Below are 24,947 nucleotides of genomic sequence, written 5' to 3' on the forward strand. Positions count from 1 at the left end.
ACAGACTGGGAGTAAAAACGAGGCCACTGGCAGCTGCAGCTCATGGCCAATCCTGACCACTGTACCACTGTTTGCAGTTGCACATCATGTCAGACGTTTAAGATGATCTGGTGCAAACAGACTTTTGTAGTCCTGACTCTCAGAACCCAAAAAAGCAGTGTTCTCAGCAGGAGCAACGGATCTCTATTGAAACGGAATACCATGAGAGAGGGCACAGATCTGGAGACTGGAGCTTTTATGGATAGGTACCTGTGGTTTCTGTTCCCCAGACTTAACAGGAATTTGCTTCTCCGGGAAGGAGGTTTGTCTCTCGAATAGTGATGATGGCGAATAGAAATCCAAGGCTCTGAATAGTGAGGCTCTGACGTCCCCAAAGGTGGAGATTCTACATCAAGACTGCCTAACTTCTCTGGCCCTTAACGTATTCAAGGAAATAATGTTCCAGGTTCCCTCTTATGATGGCTGAACATGATTTCTCTCACTGCAGGAGGTAGAGTCAGAAGAACAAATGGGAAGGGAGCTTCCCGGGGGAGGGGGGGGGGCATGCCTCACAGGATCCCTTAAGTCAAGTGTGATTGAGTGCTCCATAGAATACACATTTGTCTTTTGATCCATACAAATCACACTGAAACCTATAAATAGCCTGTGGCTGACCTCGTGCCTACAACCTTTAATCATACTCTTTATCTTTGGACTCTTCATTTTGTTTACTCAGCCAAGACCTCTTTTCACTGAGACACTTCAATTCCTGAGCTCCATGCTAGGGGAAAGTACACTGTGACTGGATTATGCTGATTGGTTTTGGCTGGGGGGTACAAACGTTTTACTATCAGAGCTTCGGATTTTTAAGCGCCGCTGACATTTTGTGCCTCTCTGGTTTTAACAGTTGTGATGTCAAATAAATCAACAACAAATGAAAAAGAATGCAGGCCTGATCACCTTATAGATAAACTATAATTTAACATCCAGACAACCAAAATCACAAGGCTTATCGATGTTGATAATAGTTCTATCATGCCCTCAGACCTCCCGAAGGATCAGAAAGAACTGAAAATGTAAAGGAGGTTGTTATGGTACCGATGCAGAGGCATTTATTTCCATGCTCACGGGTGCCCTGAGCCAATGCAGAATATTGTTCTTGCATTCGTCAGAGCAAGCTGTTGTGGCATTTCTCAGAGAAAAACAGCTTGCAACATCAGCGCCCAACACTAGGTGGCAGGAGCATGCAGAGCGTGAGACCTACATGCTTCAATCATGTTAAACGTTCCAAACATGTCACCCTTTAGTTTGTGATCAACGTGATGTACGGAATGTTTTGCTTGCGGTTCTTAACACAACTGTGACCAAATCATATGAGCAATTCACTGTGAATTATGGACTAATTCAAATATTTTGAATGAAGCAGGACTGCTCGACAAATAGGAGCATTGGCACTAAATCAATGCGTGAGACTTCAGATTGGCTGTGAGAGACTTCACAGCGCTCAGAGGTAAGTGCTACTCACAGAAGTCACTGTGTCTCCGCTGGCGGTGGTACGTGGAAGAGCTGCGCTGCGTCTTGCCGTGAGCGGAGCTCGAGGTGGATGTGGACGTGGCCGTCTTGCTGGTGCCGTTCGTGACGTCGGTGGGTGCCCGCACCCTCGCCAGGGATAAACTGCTCCCGGAACGCGACTCGCCGCCTTCCACCTACAACAACATAGAAATACGAGTTCAATGTGACATGTCGTGCATGTAAATACAAGGGGTACAAACTGTCCTCAAACACCTTATCAGTGCCCCCACTGACAAATCAAGACAAGCGCCCTTAGTGGGCCTAAGGGACCGCAATCTCTGGGTTGAAATCCACCCCCTATCAACATCTCACCCAACCTTTCTTTCCAGTTCTTTAGGCGATCAATGCTGCTAGGTAGCTGTTGTAGATGTTCTTTTGCGCCGAGGAGCATGGCCAGCCAGGGTACACCCTAGCTCTTCTCCCAGACGACATCCGTGGAGCAATCACAGCCGGGTCCATCGCAAGCGGCAGGTCGGGCCTCTTCGTGGAGGCCGTGCAATCTACGGGGCTGGACCGGGCTATGGGCATTAGAAGGCCCATCAGATAAACAAGCCGCCTGCCTCACCTTCAGAGGCATATTACATCTTTAACTGACTCAGGGCAGTCGCCAAGGTATTGGCAATGTTTAAGTAAACAGTCCAGTCCATTAGGAAGAGAATTTTCGGGGGAAACGTGTGGATGATTTCTTGGTGAATATTACTCTCCAACATTAACAGTTTTTTTCAGTTTGTCTTGCTGGCCGGTTTTGGACACAGAGGGAATGCATACTAGTGTCCATGGAAAATGTTTTTATTTATAGAAATTGTTTTGGGGGGGGGGGGGGGCAGGTTCATTATGAGTGACTTAATGTCAGATAAACATTTAACGGTTTGAGGTTCATATGGCAGTCAGCGTGAAGTGTGTTACATGAGATACTTTGTACAGGAAAAAAGAGGCAAGAAATGGGAATAAACATTCATAATTAAGTTGATATTATATTTTTGTTACTTTCAAATAAAAAAATATATGGGCATCTACCACTTTCAGGCCAACATATAAAGCCGGATGGGAGTGTTAGAAACTTTACAAATATCTCTCGTTATCAATGGTGTATTGTTATTTCCACTGGACAAAGCAGCCTATGGAGGAGATGCACTGTCTCTAAAGTCCTGGTGAAACCTCCCTCTGCGGTATGTTTGATTTTTCCACCAACTGCCCTCTCCAATTTCTTCAAATAAAGTTCAATAGGTTCTTTATGGTCCCTTTTCTTTTTCAGTCTGGCCTCCCACGACGAAGACTGTGCTACACCCGTTTCCTTTATGCAATACAAGGCTGCACAAAGAGGAGGCACAACAGCCAAGAGTGCAGTAAGTCCAGTCTCTTACATGGGCATTCAGGAGTGCAGGCACTCACTCTCCAGAGTGCCTGCTTACTCCTAAGTGCCGATACTCTTCCATTAAATGTTTTACAGTGCTGACAAGTGCAAGTACTGTTCCTTTCAAAGTAAACGTGCAGGTACTCAGTACCAGACAGCACCTGCCCATTTAAAGCACGGAGTAAGTCCAATACTCTGTCTCTACTATGAGGAACTCTGCCAGAGACAAACGTAGAGATATAATCACAATGTTACATATTCTCTTGGTTCAGTAATGTCTTTGCATACATGTGCGAGTTATGAACTAAGACAACCCGAAAAACGGCAAAGGTTCCCGTCGTCGTTTTATTAACATGGTCGACTGCAGAGAGGCTAATCCTTGGACTGGACTGGACTGCGCTGGGCCCGGTTAGCAGCTGTTCATATCGTGGTATCTCATAGTGTGGCCGCAAACCTCTCTTTAAGGCTTGAGAGGGTGGGGATAATGCTCAAGAGACGGGAAACCGTTATCTCCACGCGGTCTCCACGCGACTTCCAGGCTCTGGGTTGGGTTCACCAGCTACCGACGGCACGAAACAACAAAGCAGCAGCCAGTCTGGCTTTAAATCACGCAAGGGACTCTGGGAGCTGGAGTCCTCACAACCACGTCGCTTTCAGGGTCTACGTTCTATGGACCCCCCAGCTTCGTTCCTGATGGAACAACCCAGACACATAAACTACCATAGAGATAGAGCGATACGAAGGCATGAGCCCTAAAAGTTACCTCAGCAAATAAATGTATGCGTACATCCACAGCCCCAAGCAGTGTGGCAGTGTCAGGAGTCTTCCTATACAAATGCAAGAATAGGGGATCCTTGCCGTGTAGCTATGGGATACTCAGTACCTTAAGTATCCCCATCTCTTAGTTATCATATACGTATATACAGTATGTAATCCAGACACGGAAGCTAGGGATCCTACTCGTTCCTAACTTTCAATCTGACGGTCATTCCATGTAAAGCACTTACCTCATTCTTCCTGCCCAGCAGGAGGTAGGTTGCAGTGACTTCATTGTATTTTTGAGTGTTCAGTGCCTCCTTGATCTCCTCTCGCGTGTAACCCATACCTACCATCACCTCTGGAGGGAGAAGAGGAACACAACATGAGAACACTTGTGGGAGCATAAATGTGAACAAGAGGACGAGAAAGGTAAGAGGCAGAGCAAGAGAAACGCGATTAAGATAAGAGTGAGATGGGGGGGAGACAGGAGGGGTGAGAAAGAAGGGGGTGAGAATGTAGGAGGGTGAGAGCTGGCGAAGCAGGACTGAGAGGTAAAAACACATATGAAAGAATGGATGGGAGCCAAAGGGATACGAGGGGAGCTGGGAGAGAAAGAATGCAAGAAAAGATGTAGGATGAAGATGAACCAACAGAAAAACAACAAGAGAAAGGTGAGGATCTGACCCAGACAGTAACAGCAAACAGAAAAAAACTCTGATTAAGAAAGGAAGTTAAAGAACAGGAGAGCTAGAGACTGAGTTTAAAACAAAAGAAGGAAGAATGAGAGCCTGTGTTCAGTAGAAGTAGGAAGCGCATTAAAGAGACAGCAAGGGTAGTGGATAAGAGATGGCGACTAGATAGTGATGAGAAGGACCCGAGGAAAGGAGTTATCACTTTTTGAGAGCGAATGAGAAGCCAGTCATCTTAAACACTTTCGAAGACTGGGAGGACACAGCAGCGAGGTACCTGCAACAGTTCATTCCAAACATTTTCTCGGTGGAAAGAAAACAAGTGATACAAAGTGTAAGGAGGGACAGAACATGGTAGATTAACAGAGAGAAAGACAAAGAGGTGGACTACAGAAGATGTCCACCTCTTTTAGACATGAAAGAGGGATATGGTTCAAATCTGACAAAGGAAAGATGGAATATAATATTAATCATCAATTCAGGGATCGAAGTAATGGTGGTACAGAAGACAGGCTCAGAAGGAATACGGGGAAGATAGCTTAGGAGAGAAACAGCAAGAGGGAAAAGAAAGACAAATAAGCAAGAAGAACCTGGGACGGAAGCAATGTCAATAACAAGAAAGCAAGAGATAAAATGATAAGTCGAGTTACGGTGAGAAAACACATAAAAGAATGTTGCACGCAATGGAGCTAGCCTACAATCTATGTGGTTCTATTGGATTTTCATCAATAAAGAGTCTTAGACTAGAACAGAATGGACTTTGCAAGCATATGCTCCAAAACACACTGGCCATTGGGAACAGTTAATTTTCTGCAGCAATATTTCCATCATAACGCTATTTTGCAAACTGATTAACATCAATAAAGCTCGTTCTGATGGACAATCTATCTAACTACAGATTCCTCCCCTTTAGAATATTCCCACGGTGCCAGACAGGATCTGGAATATTTTTCAGCAATACTCCTGAGTGTTACTATGGGGCACTGTACGCCTCCACACTCCACTGGAAATGCCAGAGTGAATATACATATATTAGTCCCTCCTGCGCCTTGACATTAGATTCTTGTTTGACTCTTCACTCGCTATCAGATGCAAAACATAACCGATTGACGATACCAGAGTGCAGATCTTTAACTAGGACCTTTTCAGATTGCAAAAAGAGGCCACTCCACAGAATGGGGAGGCGGGAGGGTGGTGAGAAATATGCGGTTCGACATAGTGGTAGCAGCCTTAGCGATGGTGGAGTGGGCTCTCAGTCCTTCCTAAGGCTGCCTTCTGAATAGTGCATAGCAGAAACTAATGGAGAGGACTACCCATATCCTTTGCACAGCCTTACCTCTTCGTATAACCTCCACATAACCCCACAAAAAACTGATTGTACCCTTGAAGATCTTTGGTACGATGAAGGTAAAAGCTCAAAGCCCCTTTGGCTTCCAACCAATAGAGTCGCTCTTCCTCTTTTGGGGAGTGTGGTGGGGTAAAGAGCGCTGAGACAGTGATGGGTTGCCCAATGTAGAAAGGAGTCATGACTTTTTGCAAGAAGACTGCCTTGCTGTTCAGCACCAGTTTGTCTGGGAAAAAGGTGGTGTAGGGTGGTTGTACTGACATTGCCTGTGGTTCACTTGGGCAATAAACTGAAGTCATCTCAATGAGGAAAACAGTCTTCAGCGTTGAAAGACTTAATGAGCAGCTGTGCTTCGGCTCAAAGGGCACACACATGAGAAATGTCTTGACAAAGTTAAGGTCACACAGTGGCAGGAAGATTTTGGAAAGGAACACGTGTCAAACCTTTCATAAATCACATTACAATAGGTTATTTAAACAAGGACAGTTGTCAAACGCAAAAAAGCTGCAAGGGCTGACAAACAACCTTTTATAAGGCCCACTGCAAGGCCTCGATGGTCCAAAGACAAAGCAAACAATAAAACCTCCAATAATTTGGCTTGTAAAGGGTCCGTCCTCCACGCCAGGCCACAAACGGGTCCCAGTACCAGGTTTAAATGGAGTTTGTGGATTCTCGTCTATCAGAAAGGTTGACATTCACAACTTTGAGTGGGACATCCAGCACAGTCAATTGCCTTCACTTTATCTCCACTGATGAAAGTGTAGATTTAGCAAGTTTGGTTGAAGGACCTAGCACCCTGCTGTTGCCACAGAAGATCCTCTCAAAGTTGTACCTGTTAAAGGGGCAGATCCTCATGCCCAGAAGCTGCAGGTACCACAATCTCCTGGCCCTATCCAGTGTCACTAGGATGACTTGGGCTGGTTGATTCTGATCTTTTTCAGAATTTGGGGCAGGAAAGGAGGGGCGGAAGGTGTGCAAGAGTTCAGCGTTTTATTCCAGCTGGAATGCATCCCCTACCTAGAGTCTTCACTAAAAATCAAGTACATAAAACTATTGGGACTGCACACTCTCAACAGTGGTGAAAAGATTGAGATAGGGTTATGCCCACTGCTGGAAAGTGCCCTGTGCCACTTTGGGATGTAGATGCCATTCATAGTCTGCCAGATGCCACCAGTGAAGCTTGTCTGTCTTGGCATTCAAGGAATCCGCCAGGTGGTTCATGTTGAGGAAAATGTTCCAGTTTACCTCAGAAGTGCAGATCCTATGGGGACAGGACCCAGGATCCTACTCTGCCCTGCCTGCTGCAGTACCACTTGGTGAAGGTACTGTCAGCGAGATCCTAAATCAGCCTCCCCTTGATAGACTGCAAGACAACTTTCAGCGCAAGAAGAATGCCCTGCAACTTCAACAGATTGCTATGGAGCTGACAGTTCCCTGATCCTCACCTCCCCCAGATGACCTCCCCAACCCAGTAATGACACATTTGTCACCACCTTCTGCTCTGCGGGTGGAAGGTAGAGGGGTGAATCGCCGGTCCAATTGTGGGAAGGCACATCTTGTGCAGTTTCCTCCCATTTCTGAATGACATCGGACAGGTTTCATTGGTGCTTGCCCACTGGAGCTTCAGATATCATTGCAGAGCCCGCATTTGCAACCTGGTGTTGTTAACATGGAGGAGACAGGAGGCTAAGAGGCGAAGATGTCCCAGAGCAGCTCTCGCCAATATCCATGGCATGGGGTGACACATCAGGATCATAACCTGAATGTCTGGACTCGTTGCCATTAAGGGAAGGCGCTGAACTGAGCCATATCCAGGACAGCACCAATGAAAGAAAACCACTGTGAAGGAATCAGGTACAACTTTGGCTCCATTGATCGTGAACCCGCAATGATGTCAGGAGGCTACTCATTGTCTGGAGGTGGTCTATGACTGGCTGTGGCGAGCCCACCTTGAACAACCAGTAATTAAGGTAAGGCAGAACTGGTATCCCCGAACACTGATTATGGGTTGCCACTACCACCATCACTTCTGTGAACACTGAGGTGCACTGGTGAGGCCAAAGGGGAGAACGGCAAACTGAAAATGCTCCTGGCCTAACTTGAATCGCTGATTACGCCTGAAGGACTGCAGGATGGTATATGAAAATACTTGCAGAACCAAGAACTCTATCCAGTCGCTTTTGCTCATGGCAGATATAATCTGGACCAGCATAGGCATTTGGAATGTTCCCTTCCGTAGGAAGACATTCAGAGGACAAAGATCTAAGATGGGCGGAAGGGCTGTATCCTTCTGTACTAGGCAATAGCGAGAGTAGCAACTCTCCGCTATTTCAGAGTCCAGAACACTCTGGATGGCTCCTTTGGAGAGTAAAGGTTACATCTCTTGCAAATGAATGGAGAGGTGTCCTTCTGAGATTCGCTCTAATGAGGGGGTGGCGGTGATTCACCGTGCCAGAAACAAAGGGTAGCTGTTCTCTACAAAGGGTACAGCACATTCATGTTTGAAAGATCCATCAGTTGGATGTGACGGATCACTACCCCGGGAGAAAGTGCTGGACCCTGCCTTCCACAGGAAGGCTGTACACCATAGTGGCAAGCTAAATGGCAAGCTGAAGTAGCTTGGTAGCAGCTGCTGCAGGGGAAAGGAACTGGAAGGGCTGGTGCCTTTGATGGCCTGCATGATGCCTATCTGATCCACGTCCTTGGCCTCAAAAGGACTGCAGTGATTGTTGGAGAGGCTAGGGCGACTGATGTTACCTACATACCAGATCCCTAGAATAGCCTACGTTTTTTACCGAACAGGCGTGAGCCATCGAAACGCATATCAATGAGAGGAATCTGAACATCTCCAGAGAATCCTGTGGAAGGCATCAACACATGGTTGGGAAGTGCCACACATTTATTCATTCACTAGTGCCAACTGCTCTCTTCAGATAATAGCAGTATCAAGGCCAGCACGAATGACTCATTTGGCCTCATCTTGATTATGATGAATGGTTTGAGACTGTGAAGCCCTTAGGTCTTCCATTGATGCAGGCAAGGTCTCGCTAAGCAGGTCCTAGTGGGCCTGCAAATATCTGCCCAACAATCAAACTGCATTGAATGCTCTCAATGCTGGGCTAGCTGAAGAGAACATTCCTTTTCTGAACGCTTCAATCCTCTTAAGAGTCCCTACTCGGGAGAGTTGAGGAAATCTATTTTGGGTTCACTTTGCTGGTTGAAGCCTGAACAACCAGACTCTCAGGACTAGGATATTTAGTGAGGAAATCAGGGTCGCCAGGTGCCAGTGTGTGATGTCTGGCCACCTACAGATCCACCTTGAACCAAGTGTCCATTAATGTGCAATTGAAGGCCTCATTAAACAGGAGCAAGGGCTCAGATGTGGCTGACACAGGCTGCAAACTTTCTTTAAGAACATTTTGTCTTATCCTCTCAATAGGGCAGCTGTAGGTCCAAAACCTCAGCTGCACATCTTACCACTGCAAAAGAAGCAGTCTTATCTAGAAGAGGGCCAAATAGCGATTTCAACCCTGTATCAGTGGAAGTATTGTGCCCATTGGCCTCCTGTAAGTCCATCCAAAAATTATCAAAATGAGGGCGTATATCATCCTCATCCCAACCCCCACCCTTATCTCTGGAGGGGGGCAAGCTTTGGTTAGAATCAGAGTCAATAAGACAATGAAGCTTTCAATAGTTGTCTGTTCTAGTAGTGGAATAGAATTAGAATCCGGCTGTATGGTGACTGGTTACGTTATAGTGATTTCACAGCACCACATTAGTTGGGATCTTTGTGAAGTCAGTTCAGTGTCAGACATCCAAGCCAGTGCTGGATCCTCCTTTGGCGCTTGTGTACAAGTGTTGAAGTGGAGGGACCGAACTAGGTTCAGGAGCTACGTTGGAAGTCTGTACCAAGGGTGGTACGGGGCCCGTGACAGGTCCAAGGGGGTCATAGCTCACCGAGAATGGATTTGCTGGCAGTAACCGGAGGGCCCCCATGGATCTTTTGAGCCCGAGGGTGCACCAGAAGAGTGCCAAGTACCTGCAACATGGCCTATTTAAAGGCTTCACTCCAGTATGATGAGGAATTGACTCTGCAACTGGAGATCTGGAGTGAGTCCGATTGACATTCTTACACAACCAGCTGGGACCACGCATGAAGATTACTTTTTTTACTACAAGTCCACCACCACTTCCTTTTAATACTGTGTCACATACTGCACGAGCATTCCTTTCTCATTTGTGATTCTTGACTACACTGCATACGTTTTTACATTGGACGCTGCCTTCGTTTTGACTGGTACAATAAAGGACTTAAGCCTTAAGAAAGCCAATTGGACTAAAGATGTGTTGGCTATGTCCCTGTTTCAAGAAATCTTCCATGTGCACAAATACCTTCTCAATGTTTTGCTGGCTGTATATCTTCTGTAAGAAATCGTCAATCTGTACAAACACCTTCTTAGTGCATCACAAAATACAACATGTGAGGCTTTCAACAGCAAACGGATACAAAACCACATTATTAGTCCTATTGATTTACTTCTTCTAGTGTTATCACTGTTGGATTTTCTGTGGACATTGTAAGATTTTTTAGAAATGCTTTGTTCATTTTGAAGCTCGAATAAAACCCCAAAAACTAATCTTCGGTGTAGATGGCCAATCAACTTTTACGGTGTGCTCTAGACCATCTCAACATTGCATTGGGAGTGGGGTCTGACCACACTCTGTTGTGTATCCTTTAGGCAGGAAGGTGCAATGTGGCACCCAATGTTGTACATTTTGACCTCAAAGTAGACCTCTTGCGGGAGCGACCTTGTAAGCAGGTCCACACCCTTGACCTGAAGTGGGACCTACGTGAGGCTTGCAACTTCTTGTGTGCGATGATGTACAGTTTCGCTTTTAGAGTAGGAGATCAGCTGAGTAGAAGTGTCTGGAAAGTTTGTGGAAGTTTATGCAGTTTGGGGGTACGTGGAGCTAGTATTCTGTAAGGCTTTGTGTGTGTACATAAGGAGTTTGAGGAGTGCCGTTTGTGAATTGGGAGTCAGTGGAGCTCTTTAAGGTGCGGGGTGATGTGAGAGCATGCTGAGAGGTTTAGGGTATGCCTGGTTCAGAGTTTTATATTGTCTGAAGTCTTCTGGTCAGTTGAGCGTTGGGGTGCCAAGACCAGTAGATTCATGAAACAAGGCAATGAAGAGATATATTGGAACAGCGAACCATGTGGGTTGCTTGTGTCAGTATCTGACTGCAAATAGCCAGTATTGATTGGTGCAGTGGGTGTTATCTGAAGTGAGATTCTACATTCCTATACTTCTAGAATTTCAGATCTATCCTCTCCTCAACCACATTAAATACCTGTTCATGCGTGGACAGGTAATTTATTCCTTAGCAAGAAGAGATGCTTACCAATTCGCTTAGTGTCTCCAAAGTCCTCCTCTGGCTCCTTGTACGGCTTAAGATCGTCCCCATCGTAGCCCACATTTATCCATTTGTCCTTCATGATTTGCTGTTAAGGTAAAGAACAAAATACACAGCACAAATGGGTCAGTATAAGCGATTTCTGAGTGTTCAAGGTGCGTCACAGCACAGAAGGCTCATGAGGGGCAAGGCATGTAAGTAAGAGTTGGGGCACATTAAACAACGGTGCAAAGAGAGGATGAAAGGAGAGCCAGCAGCGATGAGAAATGAAAGGACACAATAGGAAAGAGATGTGCTTGAAGGCAAAACGGGGTGAAAGGGCAATAATAAGGGGTGGAATAGAGGGGAAGAGACATGACTAATGAGAGACAAAGGGAGACAGAAGGATGAGAAAAGGTTTTATCATTTAAACAGAGAGGAGAAAGAATGGGTGTAAAACGAGGGCTGGGCAAATAGGGTCAACACCCCTCCTCTGCTAATGAAGGGCACTGGTTTTGGTAAGACTTGCCAATCAGTGGGAAATGCATTGTCCCTACCAGTCTTTCAGGATGAAGCACATAGATTTCACCTTTTTGCAGAAACGAAATTTGTTTTCATAGATTTATATAATTTCTTTCAAGGATCCGGATTGCCTTTACCTACCAGTCAAGCACAAAGTTTGCTCCTCTGCGGGGCTGGTACCACTCTGGTCTTTCTGACTTTCTTTCTTGAGAACCACTTTTAAAACCTGCCGAGGCATGTTCCGGATCGGAGAGAATATCTTTTTTGTGCAAAGTCGAAGACATTTTGAATGCTGTATCTTAGAGTGCTTTGGAAGAGGGTTGAGGGGCACTACTCAACTTGGTGCCTAGAGCTTTAACTTAAGGAGACACCCCCCTTTTTGTCTCACATTAACAGACTCTGGTTTTTGCCTCAAGTCCAATGACTTTGAAATGGCTGTGATGCCTTAGTCAAGCACGTTATGCAAACCTTCGGCCTATGGTTGTCTGAGGGTTGGTGGATGTGGCCTTCCCAGCCTTAGGGAAGGTTAATTTTACCTATTGGGCAATCTTTGGCCCAGCTAAAAGCAAAAATGTCGATCACTAACGAGTAGCGCTGCTTAGGTACTGATGGCACACATTCTTTAAAACCTGATGTGAGGAGGAAAACAATCTTAAGATTCCAGCGTTCTTTAACCAAAGCAATGGAAGAGAGTATGATGCACTGCATGAGAATCTAGAATTGATTCACGTGGCAGACAATCAGGCCCTCATCAGCCTTTGGGGCAGCGGCTGCCATATAGATGGGAGTGGCAGGCCTTCCCTCCACCAGTCCAGCCAAATCCTGCTTGCCAGCTGTATATTTAAAGTTCACTGATGTGTTGACGAATAACACAATTGCAGCGGTTGGGCCATGTCATAACAGCCTAGTGAACCTGCTGCCAAAGACAACCCCGATAAAACGAATGATGACTGCTTTCTTCCGGAGCACTGTGGATATGATCAGGTTAGGTTATGATGCTTTTTTATCTAATTTAATGGATATGAGCCATCTGTGAATTGAATTTTAGGTGATATCAATTTGTAGTTTACTGTTGTTCTTTTTATAATTATTCTTAATAGTCGAATAAAGATTGATTTATTGATTGACTATGGATATTTAAGCATTTTACTCTCTGGTAACACAACCATGTACATGGACGTCCCGGGCAGAAAAAAGCCAGGGACGGAGATGGCCAGTGTTAAATAGGGTGGGCCTTTTAATGCCATATACACCTGATCAATCAATAAATTAATGTAAGAGTCATGCATTAAATCCATCAATCTTTTTTCCACCATTACGACTAGCCCGCTGATGCACCACTCATGTCAATCATGCATGATAATTAAATGAGTTCAGTTCATCAGCCTTTCAACAAAAGCAACGCCCCTTCCACTCCCCAAGATGTAGACTGCGATCTATGCTTTACAAAAATGCAATTACAATACAATACACCAGCGACTACTCAGCAGTGAGGGTTTTCTCAATGGCAGCTCTGCCTTTGGGAAAACCAACCTACCATGACCCTGAATTAGGGACTGGATGACAAAGGTTGAATGGGAGAAGACCCATTCCATTACTGACAACCTTTACATAAGGCCCAAAGGGTTCCTAGAGTTTCAGTTTAAGATCTGTATGTTTTGACAGAATGGTTATGATAACAAACTGGGAGCTCTGAATCCCTGTTTGGGATATCAAGTTGTCAGATTATAACAATTTTAACCATTTTCCTGCTAGGAAGTTCCAGCTGATCAAAACTGCACTGGGTCAGGCCACGAGAGAAGCCTGGCCAGCAGCCAATCCATGCTATGGCACTGAGCATGTAATTCTCACCCTCTGCCTACTTAAAGCCTGCTCTGTCCCTCCATAGACACCTCCCTAGTCGACGCGGACAACATCGCTTCTATTACTTGCTCAGAGTAGGCGGTAAATGGGGGCATTAATGTGCATGGGAAAGAGAATACTGTGCGAAAGTTTACAGTGGAAATATCTGGCCCGCATGGTAATTCCTCATTCTATAGGGATTAACTCTGAATAGGCAGATCTAGGAGTGGAGAACCGCCTGGAATCGTTAATTCCAATCACCCGGTATGTATGCACCTACATCTGCCCAACATGTAGTTGGGGCCCGTGTGGGATACATTTCTGGCAGGGCACAGCTCCGAAATACAGACTGCCACAAAGTCGACTTTGCAATGTTCCTTGCATTTTGTCTGAAGCACATTGAAAGCAGGTCAAATTGCGGTGCCCTAACAGATATCACTTGATCCCAGTCTTTAGGTTCAGGGTAGTAACAGGCCCAAGAACATACCTTGTACCCACACTCTTGCATGTTACCATGGGGCTGCATATAAACTGTGTGCCGAATCTACATATCTGAATCCACTGCCTCACATTTCTACATCAACTGAGGATTTAAGGAAATGGATCCACCCACAACTCCTCCTCCCGCCCCAAAATCCAACCCTCAAGTCCATAGCAGGAGAAAGCGTGCTACACACTGTTCTTGTCTCGGGTATTCCCAGTCTTGGGTCCTGCAGCCATGCCGTTGCTCTGTAATTAGCGTCAGGAGCTTATTATACTAATTGTAGTTCTCTAAAATTCTTTGCAAAGTCAACTTAGCAGGGTATAATCAGAAATATTATTGCAATTATACGATTCGCCCTTTAAAAGGGAGAGGAAAGCGAGGAATAGGCAAAGGAGAAAGGAAATTGGTAAGCAAACGGAATAAATGGTCGAACACAAGAAAATGATGGCATATACATTTTAAAAAAACTGATAAAAAGGAAAGCTGACAACAAAAGAGTAATAAGAGATCAGGATAGAATGGAAGACACAAAGAAACAAGCTTTTGAGAGAAATAAAAAGAAATCAAACAGTGAACGATAAAACAGGAAAAATAGAGGGCAGGAGTTAACATTGGGCACATAAAGCAGAGTGGGCGGTAACCTGACAGGACAGTGCTGGAGTTACTCACCTCCAGGGTGCATCGTTTAGTGGGATTGAGGACTAGGAACCGTCGCAGAATGTTCTCGCAGTCTGTAGACATATAGAATGGGACACGGTACTTCCCTCGCAGGACTCTCTCTCGCAGCTCCTGGAAGGAGAAGAGGTGTGGAAGATAAAAGAGAAAACGTCGTTTCTAAAAACACACCATGTGCCAGAACAGATTTTTGAAGAGGTCCAAAGTTTAGGAAGCACGTTTGCCGTTTTCGTCTCCCTTCTTTTACAGGGCTGGCTCTCAGACGAATTCAGATCTCAGCAATGAGAAAACTGCTGCTCAAGTTATGGAAATGGTGCCACCATCGTAATGTTAGACCAGGAATCCAATCGAAGAATTAATCTTCCAGGGAACTACAGGAGGTTTCCCACACCATAGAAGGAAAGGTCCATAGGAGGGACAATGTTCCCACCATGGAGAGCGTCACGCCTAGGATTGCCATATGACCTCGTGTTACCGGGAAGCAAAGCTACCAGTCCTGAGATTCCATTTGACAAATAATTGTTTTCAGATGTGTTAGCCCTGTTGGTCCAATTTAACCGGAATAAGACTATAACTCCCAGAATACGCTGATATTTTACATAAAAGTACATGACTGGATACAAGGCCTCCCAGTGACATGAAATCATCAGGAGAGCTCAATCACCGACCCCTCTAAATGTGTCATATACACATTTGAACGCACTGCACCCACCATCTGGAGACCTGATCCCCCTACTGAGGAGTTTACAGGCATCAAAGAGACAAATACATGTGCAATCAAGGGGCTCACACCCACCAGCCAGTGAATGCCTCCAACACAGAGGGAGAGCGTACTTGCCATTGACTTAATGGATGCAGCCAGGAAGGTGGCATCAAGCAAACAGGGAAAACTAGTAAACCAGAAAATGGGCAGTCATGTCAATGCAGATGCCTATATGTCAGCGTGGGAGCTAACCTGATGAACAAGGTGAAACACAAGCAAAAAGGTGTTTCCCTGCCTCAGCATGATGACAATCGGTTAACAAATACTACCTTAGGATGACGTGGCTCTCTCCCCAGTCGGGACAATTGTGTACAACTAGGCACCAATGAAGAGGACAAGTCATCAAGGAGTACTATGAACCACCATCGATTCCCAACAAACAATGAGGGCCAAGTTGCAATGAGAAGAATTAAAGTCATTCATTGCCAAATGCAAGCACCGATGGAAACCAGATGTGCAGTTGACACTGAATGAACTACACTGAAGAATAATCAGACAAAGCAGCTCACAAAAGGGTGGTGTCCACTATCCAACAGAGGAACCTATTAATGACAGGAAGACCTGCCAATCTGGAACCCCCCATTCAATGACAGAGGCACAAGACTTAGGAGAACAGACCTTTGAAAAAGAAGGGCTTCTATCCAGCAATGGTGGAATCCAGCAACAACTGGGTTTCTGCACGGGAAGGGGCCCACCAATGCAGGATTATATCTCCATCAGAGTAGATGGAACCTGCTATGAACAAGGGACCATCTGTAAGGTAGCCACCACACTTATGAGAGTATGCACCTATCTTTGAATGGGTACATTCGCCTCTGAAGGATAGCCATGCCCCCACCTTTCAGGGGAACAAACTTATTTTTCTGGGGTTATATCCTACTATACGGGAGTATGCCTACATCCGAGGTGGGGCACAAACCACACAGCATGGGGGTTTCCTCTCCTCATAGGAGGACCAGTCACACAGGGAGCACCGGTCATCTAGTGGGCTTTCTGCATGAGTGAGCGGCCCCTAACCAGCAACTGGGCCACATACTTTTGAGAGACACCCTGCTCAGGAGATGGCACATCTACTTATGAGAAGACACCTCTATCTTATTAAGTGAATCCATCCATTTAAAAGTGGATGCAGATGATGTGGAGGTACAGACAAAAAATATCATCAGTGGCGAATGACCTTCAGGAAGGCCAACCGAGGTATACAGACTCACCTTGAGGTTCTGGCCATCGAAGGGTAGTGAGCCGCTGACCAGTGTGTACAGAATGACACCCAGGCTCCAAATATCCACCTCAGGCCCGTCATACTTCTTGCCTTGGAAAAGCTCAGGGGCAGCATATGGTGGGCTCCCACAGAAAGTGTCCAGTTTCGACCCCAGTGTGAACTCGTTGCTGAAGCCAAAGTCGGCAATCTTGATATTGGCATCAGCATCCAGAAGTAGATTTTCCGCCTTGAGGATGATAAAAAGAGAACGGGAAACAGGAAGCGTGAGAAAAGATTAAAACAGAACACTTTAACATGTTGTCTGCCTGCTCTGTCACCTGTATGCCCCCACAGAGCGAAACCTATGTATCCAGATTTTAAGTACTCAAGCGCAGCTGTGCAGCAGATGAACCATACCCTCCATCCTACAACTGTATTTGAAAGCCTTCAAAGGAAACTGCCACAGATGCCATCACCAGCATCAGCATGTAACATCCCTTGGTAAATAGAACAAGCTCCCCTGAGCGAAGATACAATCTCACTGATGGGGATCAGCAAAGCGGAATAAATGTCTGAATTTCTTGTGTTCCCCATGCTTAGGGATACGGCCTACCACCCTGAACTACACTGCCCATTTTAGGTCTCGCCTGACCCAGCGCATGCGCTGGTCTGGCGAAACTTTTTGAGAGGGCTCCAAAAAGTGTTACCAGGCCAGCCTAGATCTACAGTGCATGTGCGCGCGCCGCGCTTGACCGCGATTAATTTCACTTTCACAGCCGCTTTGATGTTTGATCGCGATGTGATCACTTTCGCGGCCGCACGGCCGCTTGACATAGCCAATAGGTCTCGCTTTTGGGAACTTATAAGTATTTAATTATGCAACTGTTGCATGGCTAAACACTTATAAAGGACCTAAAGGCGAGACCTATTGGCTATGCCAATGCTTGTTTGTGGTGAGAACAAGATGATTTGCATATTGTTGGTTTCACTCGGTAGAAGCACAGAAAGCAAAATAAAGATGGGTTGAATGCACCCGGAGCATCTGCTAATAATTATGAATTCAAGCATTTTCACCATTCCCTTTTTTGTTTCTGACCTAGAAGAGATCATCACAATACAGAGCTGAAAACCCTATCACTCTTCACCTACATAAGGATACAAAACATCAGAAGGGGCAGCCCCAGCAGACATAATGATTATATATGCATGAAGGACGCTGTAAAAAAATGGAAAGATTGTCAAGCATAGAAGATCCTGGGGTTGGCAGCAGGTGTGGATATCTTGTAGATTCAGATGAAGATGTTGTTCAGTAAGTGCTGACTCAACTCGGAATCTGCTCTGCATTGAATGACTGCTGCCTAGTAGTCAACACCATACTTGAAGCAAACTGTTCTGATGAAAAAAGGAAGGTGTCTTGGCACTGACACGGTGTGCATACCCCTGACAGACGTGAAGGCTTGTGCCCCAACATCATAATCTTTCCTTATGCGATGGAATCCTTGGTTGTCTGCCACCCATGGTTAGGGAAATCTGAAAGTCGGAGCATGGCCAAGAAGGCGGATGGGTAGGAAGTGGTTTCCCTGCTCTCCCGTCAGCAGCTGGCCAAAAGACACAACATCGAGCTTGGCTTACACTCAAAGTAAGAAATTGATCGGGGACCAGAAAAGAACCCACCTTGAAATATGTGGGCTGCTGTGACTGACCCTGGACTGCACTGCTCACCTAGGGCGACGGGAGTGGCCCAGGTGCGCAAGATCATGATTTGTCACTTTTGTAGATTGTAGAAGAGTATACCTTCCAGACAAAGGTATACTCTTCGACCCCACATCAGGTTTTCGGTCTATGCTGTGTCCGGGCAGTGCACCACTCAAAGTCAGTTGCCGCATGTAAGAAGCTGGCTTGGTGTATGGTGTACACTTATGTAAGTGGGCACCTTGCACCAATCCAGACAACCCTTAGTGGGACAGCTCATGAACGGCTCCTGGTCTTCCACAGCATCACCTGGTCCGGACAGCTGCAGCCCCAAGGTCACCGTCATCACTCCTGTAACACTCGATATTGGTGGGCATTTGTCTTTCGTGCCTCCTGGTAACTCCTGCCTAGACTCTGTCCCCTCTGCTTGTAGGTATTTCTCCTCCTGAATCTACCTTTGGGTTCCACCGGACACTTTCACCTTCTTCAGCAGCGGCATCTTCCTGAAGTCCTCCATTGGTTTCGACAGTGGTTTCCGATGCCAATTCACACCTATGCAACACTCGATATCGGTGGGCATTTGTCTTTCGTGCCTCCTGGTCACTCCTGCCTAGACTCTGTCCCCTCTGCTTGTAGGTACTTCTCCTCCTGAATCTACCTTTGGGTTCCACCGGACACTTTCACCTTCTTCAGCAGCGGCATCTTCCTGAAGTCCTCCATTGGGTTCGACAGTGGTTTCCGATGCCAATTCACACCTATGCACCCGGCTTCCCTGGTGTATATATCCTGGTTCCTAGTGTATGCACGGGTGGAGTGGCTCTCCAACCTCCTGTCTTCCACAGGGTTTCTTCAGGGTCCACTGGGAAGGGTTCTTCTTCTTTAAAATTGCAACCGCGACTTACCCATTGACTTGTATTGAGCCCGCAGTCGTGTTCCCACTCTGCACACGACCTCCATGGGGTTCCTGGTTACTTACCTCATGTGCTTCCTTGGGTCCCCGGGACTTCTACGTCTTCTGGGTACAGTCTTGACTCGAGTCGTGGTTTGCATACCACTATTTGAGTATATGGTTTGGTCTCCCCCTGGTGACCACTGTGTATTAAGTGCTACTTACCTGTTTCTATTGAAAAGTATTGTGTGCATTGTGTGTATCTCCGGCTAGGAGATATCTGCATGTGTTAATGAGTATCTTATAATAAATATATATTTTTATAAATATACTGTGGGGTTCTTTTTCACTTAATCTATACCTTTAAGACTATGTTCTGCTAAAACAAGCTGCTTTACACTCCTTCTGGACTAAGCCTCAAGGCTGCTCTCCACAGCTACCACTTAGAGAGCTTTGTAAGGTTGTCTAAGACTACTAAAATCCCCATAAGGATTGTTTGAATTGGTGCAAGGTGCCCACTTACATAAGTTTACACCATATACCTAGCCAGTTTCTCACACTGCACGTTTAGGAGAAACATACAAAATCTTCCTAATCCATCACCCTTGATTTGCTGTTTTAATAATTTCTTTTAACCCTCCCCTTTCACAGGTTGCCCCTATCTTTGCCGTTCTGATGAAGACCTGCAGTTAAGGTTCTAACTGGCCTCTTCCATTTTAGGTCGAAACGTCGACATTCTTTTCAGCCTAGATTGAATAGCAATATTCAAATAGAGAAAGTGAGCAGACTAACAGACTAAGACAGCCACCTCTTTTTCATGGATAAAACGTAACCATATAAAATGACTTCAGAAAGGCGTTTTGCACCAGTCGGGTAGCGCTGTTGATTTTTTTTATTGAATTTTGTCATTCAATTAGATTCTTCTTTACCTTACATCACCTATACACGAGCACTTCTATGAGCACTTTATTATGCATAAAATGGAGCAAACTTTACATAAAAAAGAAGTGTATATATTACTAATTGTAGAATATAATTGGAAATTGTTTTTTTCATACATTCTGCCTCTTGTGTTGGATTATTTGCTTCCTCTTTCCTTTATTAACCAATTTGTTATGATTGAGATACGTTAATTCGGATCGTATACTAGTTTTTACTTTGGAACTTTGCTGTTAGGGCCATTTTGTTGTTTATATCGAAGGCACACAGTATAGCTGCTACAGTGTAAGCTCACCCGCAGAGCTAAAAATGGGCTAGTGGCTAAGCAGCCAGTGAGCGGAGTATCAGCCTACCACCGCAATGAAATGTACTGTTGAGGGGGACTGGATTGATTGGTGAGGGGGAGTTTAACCTGATTACCAACACTCTCCAGCTGTAGCAAAAGGATGCAGATGAGCTGTGCTCCATCTCCCTCTGGAAGACCTCATGAAGAGAAGGGATCCCTGTGCCAATAATGCTTCACTTGTCACAAAATGGGCTGTTTTTCCAGACGTAGAGACAGACCCCGGATAGGAAGGTGTTAATTGGAGGATTGGATGAATAATGAGCAAGACAGGTCAGGCCAGAGATATGGATTATCAGGTGCTCTTACAGCAAAGGGACTGGAATGAATGAAACAAGTTGGGCTGATAGATATCTGGAGGAAATTCAATCCACTGGTTCAGATTACACCTGTCCTTCGGCATCTCATAAGACATATACCACACTCGGTCACTTTCTGGGGACACCAACACTACTTGGGTGTAGAGTGACCATGAATCTACTCCCAATTCCAATGTCTGATCATGTACCAATCTCTAGAGACACTGCCTTCAGAACTCTAAAGGACGTTAGGCTCCTGGAGGCTGAGAGATGCTCTCCAAGGGAAGGATTGCAATAAAATAACCATTAAAACTGCAATCACACAATTTATATCAGAAAACAATCTAGGGAGTTCACTTGTGTCACATTTTCGAACACTTTAAAAGCTGTGCTTCGGGGGCAGTTGACAGCTATAACGGGCAATGAAAATAAGGAACAGAGAGACTAGCAGTTCTAACTTTAGCTGGCAGTCAAATAAAACATATATAAGCATACCAGTGCCCCTAGGATCTGGTGATCCCTAAAGTCAGCCCATGCACAATGGAGACTTCTAGATCAAGGAAGGGCAGAATATGCATCGGTCTGGTTGAAACACAAAAACTACCTGGGCGGAAAAAAGGTGGGAAGGCTCCTAGGACAAAAACTCTGAGGGAAGATTAACAAGGATAGGATCAATTATCTAAAAACTGATAAGGGTCATACAATTATAGGAAACAATCCCATAGCAGCAAAATTCCAAGACACTTACAAAACCCTTTTTTGGTTACAGACTATTCCAGACAACTGTATAACCAATAACCTTGGACAAGCTAATTTACCTAAGCTAACAACTACTCAAGTGAATTGATTACAAAGGAGGAGTTCATTTCCGCTATAGCTAAACTGAAACTTTATATGGCCCCAGAAAGAATGGGTACTCATCCTATTTCTACAATACATTTTGCCATACCCTGGCTCCAATCCTCACTGACTTTATAACTCCTCCTTATTGGGGGGCTCTGTGACGCCTACTGTGCTCACCACCACAATCAAAGTGATACCAAAACAGGGTAAAGATCCCTCACAACGTGGCTCATGTTGGCCCATTTGATTATCAATTTTGATATCAAACTGTTCATAAGCATCCTAGAGTTACGACTCAACCCCTACATCCAGGTTCTGATTGATCCTAACCAATTGGGCTTCATCCCAAAGCAACGTTGCTTCGACATTACTACCAGACTCGGTTCAAGATCTTTATTCGGCCAGTTAATACATCCAATTAAGTGCTATACATCCATTAAAATACAAACCAAAAGGAATCTAATATATAACACGTTCCCTTAAATTCATGGATTTCAAGATATACAAAGCAACATTAAAACATACTTGATGGTCATTCAATGCAAGCAGAAACTTAAAAGCATCTTTGTGAGCTCTAATATTCTGTGCAACAAACATGGGTTTAAAATAAGAGTACTTGTACTGAGAAGATATATCACAAAGCAACATAAAGGGCAGCATGCTATGTTTACTTGAACCATTACAAGGACAAAACGTCAAGGTTGAGGGGCAAGACCTCATAATAGGGAAAGCAACCAAGTGGTGCACAATTCCAAATCTAAACCTGGTCAAAACAAAACTATGTTAGGTATTAGTAACAAAAGTCAGATAATTCTGATAGCCCTCCTCAAACCCAAGGGACAACTAAAATGTGACTGTCGGTCTCATAAACTTCATGCCCACCCGCCATTCAGTTCTATGTTGTATAAAGGTGTCTTTAATGCCTTTATTAGAAAGGGATAACACTTGGAAGGGGTTCACACTGACAGTTAAAAAGAGAGCTAAAAGAAGAGTGTATGTATGCTAACCAGGGGATACGCAAGACGTTATCCAGTGCTAGACAATCTGATATAATAGAGTTGGTAAAACTGGTTTCTTCTTTTGACCAAATGGACAACCAAAGTAATAGCGGTCTTACCAGAATTAGATCCTACATATACTGTAGGCCCACCTCACGATGAGCGAGCATGGTTGAGGAGGAAGCTTGTAAACAGAGTAAACATTTTAGAAAATTGTTTTCCTCTATTTGCAATGGCTTACATAGAACATAGCCCCAAAGGCCAGCTCCATGGAGCCATCTCCTTAATGGGTTGAAAACCCAATATAGAGGAGAACCTAAAAATCCCATGAGAGTTTCTGCTCATCTTTTCTTTATATTTTTAGATCTGTTGAGCCCAAGAGCCAGTACTCATGAATAAGACTCCCGGGTAAAAAAAAGAGTTAACTCTAGAAATCACAGTATTATCAATAAGAAAGGGTCTGGGTTTTGTTGGGTTGCGACCACAAATTATGGTAAATGTTTTTGTTTCATTAATCATCATTTTTTGGAAGCCATAAAGTCCCCAAAAGCATTCATCAATCTCTGCAGGCCAACCGGGGACCTAGATATCAAAACAGCATCATCAGCATATAATAACACAGGTACAGCGGGCCCGTCTGCAAAAGGGGCACTAGCTTGAATGGACTGCAGAGCATTAGCCACCCCATTCATAAAAAGGGAAAACAGAGAGGCCAAAACGCAACCCTGTTGGGAGTATTCTCCCTACTTTAAACAAAGGGGAACATTCCCCCTGTGGACCATAACAAACTTTGCTTGATAGGTTTTCATACATACGTGCCAGAAAACTAATAATGGCCTTAAGGGCACACCAAGGGAAAGCAGTGATGACCACAGGAGTACATGGTCAACAAGGTCAAAAACACTGCTTAAGTCAGAAAAACAGAGGAATAAAGATTCTGATGTAGCTCTAGTATATTCCCCAATCAGGAGGTCTAAATTAACACACTGCTCAATAGTACCTATAACTTTCTAAAACCAAACTGGGCTATGGATAGGATAGAAAATTCCTTCACTCACTCCTCTAATCTCATAAGTAAGATCCTGCTCATCACTTTGACTGATGAGTCTTAAAGAGAGATTGGATGATCTGCTTTTGGAGTCTGATTTATCACCTTTCTTAAATATAGGTATAACTATTGAACTAGCTCAGGAAACAGGTATTGCACTGACAACTGCCGAATTAAACACCCTCTTCAGGATGAGGCCCGATAATTCTACAGTTGATTTAAAAGCATCCACGGGCACCCCATCAGGCCCTGGGGCCCTACCACTGGCACTGTCATGCAAAGTTCAGGTGACTTCGTCCAAGGTAATATCTAATGGAAAGTGGCGCCAGCAGCCCCTTCCCACACATACTTCTAGGTCGCTAGTCTCACTGCTCTGAGCAAAAACTGGAGAGAAATGTGCTACCCATGCTTCACAGGAAATTAAGGAATGAAGCTCTGGGATGGTCTCATTATTAGGTCGAACCTCAACAGCGCGTGTGCAGTCTGCAAGACCTGTTGTATCTCTCCAGTGGGCTTTCTGCACACCCCACCGAATGCCACTGGTTGTTATATGTGGCATTCAGAAATGCTGGCTTGTCATTGGTGTATTTGTGTAAATGTCCCTCCTTTGTGTGCTGAGTTCCCTCCCCGGCGATTTCACTAAGAGAATATTTTTGTTGACCATCACGCTGTACAGCGTGTGATGGCCTCTTCTCCCGTCTGGCTATTGCAGGTTTAGCTTTGTTTATAGCAACAGAAACAAAAGTGGTCTTCCACATTCCTCGTTTTCTTTAGGCTTGGCTCGTTATTGATTTGCGCTGCGCCTTGTATAGCTTGCCCCCTCCCAGCCGTTTTTTATTGTATTGCTTGCCGCCCCTGCCTTGTTGGTTATCAGGGGCAGCTGCTCTGCCTTCACTAGGGCCGGGCGAATACCGCTCTATGACTCCGCACCCAGATCGGGAAAAGACCTGTCAGCTGTTTGCATTATTTTTTTTTCAATATAGCGCAAACTCTATCAGTAGGTATTGGAGCATTTTACATACACACCAAATAGGTCACAGTGTGACACATTCATTTTTTTTAGGCACAGGGAGATTAAGTTATTCATGATGTCAGAGTGGGCCGAGATAAGGCTGCTCTTGGTACCTTTGTGACTCCGGTTTCTGTGGAGCCAATGACGGCACGCAGTGACAGTGCAGGGCCCATGGCTGAGCAGGTTCTTGCCCGGGCCGGGGAACCTGCCCTGGTGCAGCTACATACAGGCGCAGCCCTCGGAGCCATTGCGATTCCTTGAGAAGCTCTTTGGGGGCATGGCCCAGGGAAAGCCAGAGGCAGCGAGCA

At 45.1% G+C, this 24,947-nt stretch overlaps 1 protein-coding gene across 2 annotated transcripts in view; it reads right to left on the reverse strand.

The window, feature by feature from the left end:
• MARK4 (microtubule affinity regulating kinase 4) overlaps positions 1-24,947 on the reverse strand; it is a 672,098-nt gene that overhangs the window by 265,609 nt on the left and 381,542 nt on the right. For both annotated transcript variants that reach the window (XM_085625587.1, XM_085625588.1), the window contains exons 8-12: positions 16,587-16,823; positions 14,607-14,726; positions 11,099-11,198; positions 3,913-4,022; positions 1,505-1,685 (exon numbers count right to left, since the gene is read on the reverse strand). In XM_085625587.1, coding sequence (XP_085481713.1) covers positions 1,505-1,685; positions 3,913-4,022; positions 11,099-11,198; positions 14,607-14,726; positions 16,587-16,823 — 748 coding nt within the window. The remainder of the gene's footprint in view (positions 1-1,504; positions 1,686-3,912; positions 4,023-11,098; positions 11,199-14,606; positions 14,727-16,586; positions 16,824-24,947) is intronic.

The sequence above is a fragment of the Triturus cristatus genome, chromosome 9, assembly GCF_964204655.1.
Source record: "Triturus cristatus chromosome 9, aTriCri1.1, whole genome shotgun sequence".
In the NCBI taxonomy this organism is placed as follows: Eukaryota; Metazoa; Chordata; class Amphibia; order Caudata; family Salamandridae; genus Triturus; species Triturus cristatus.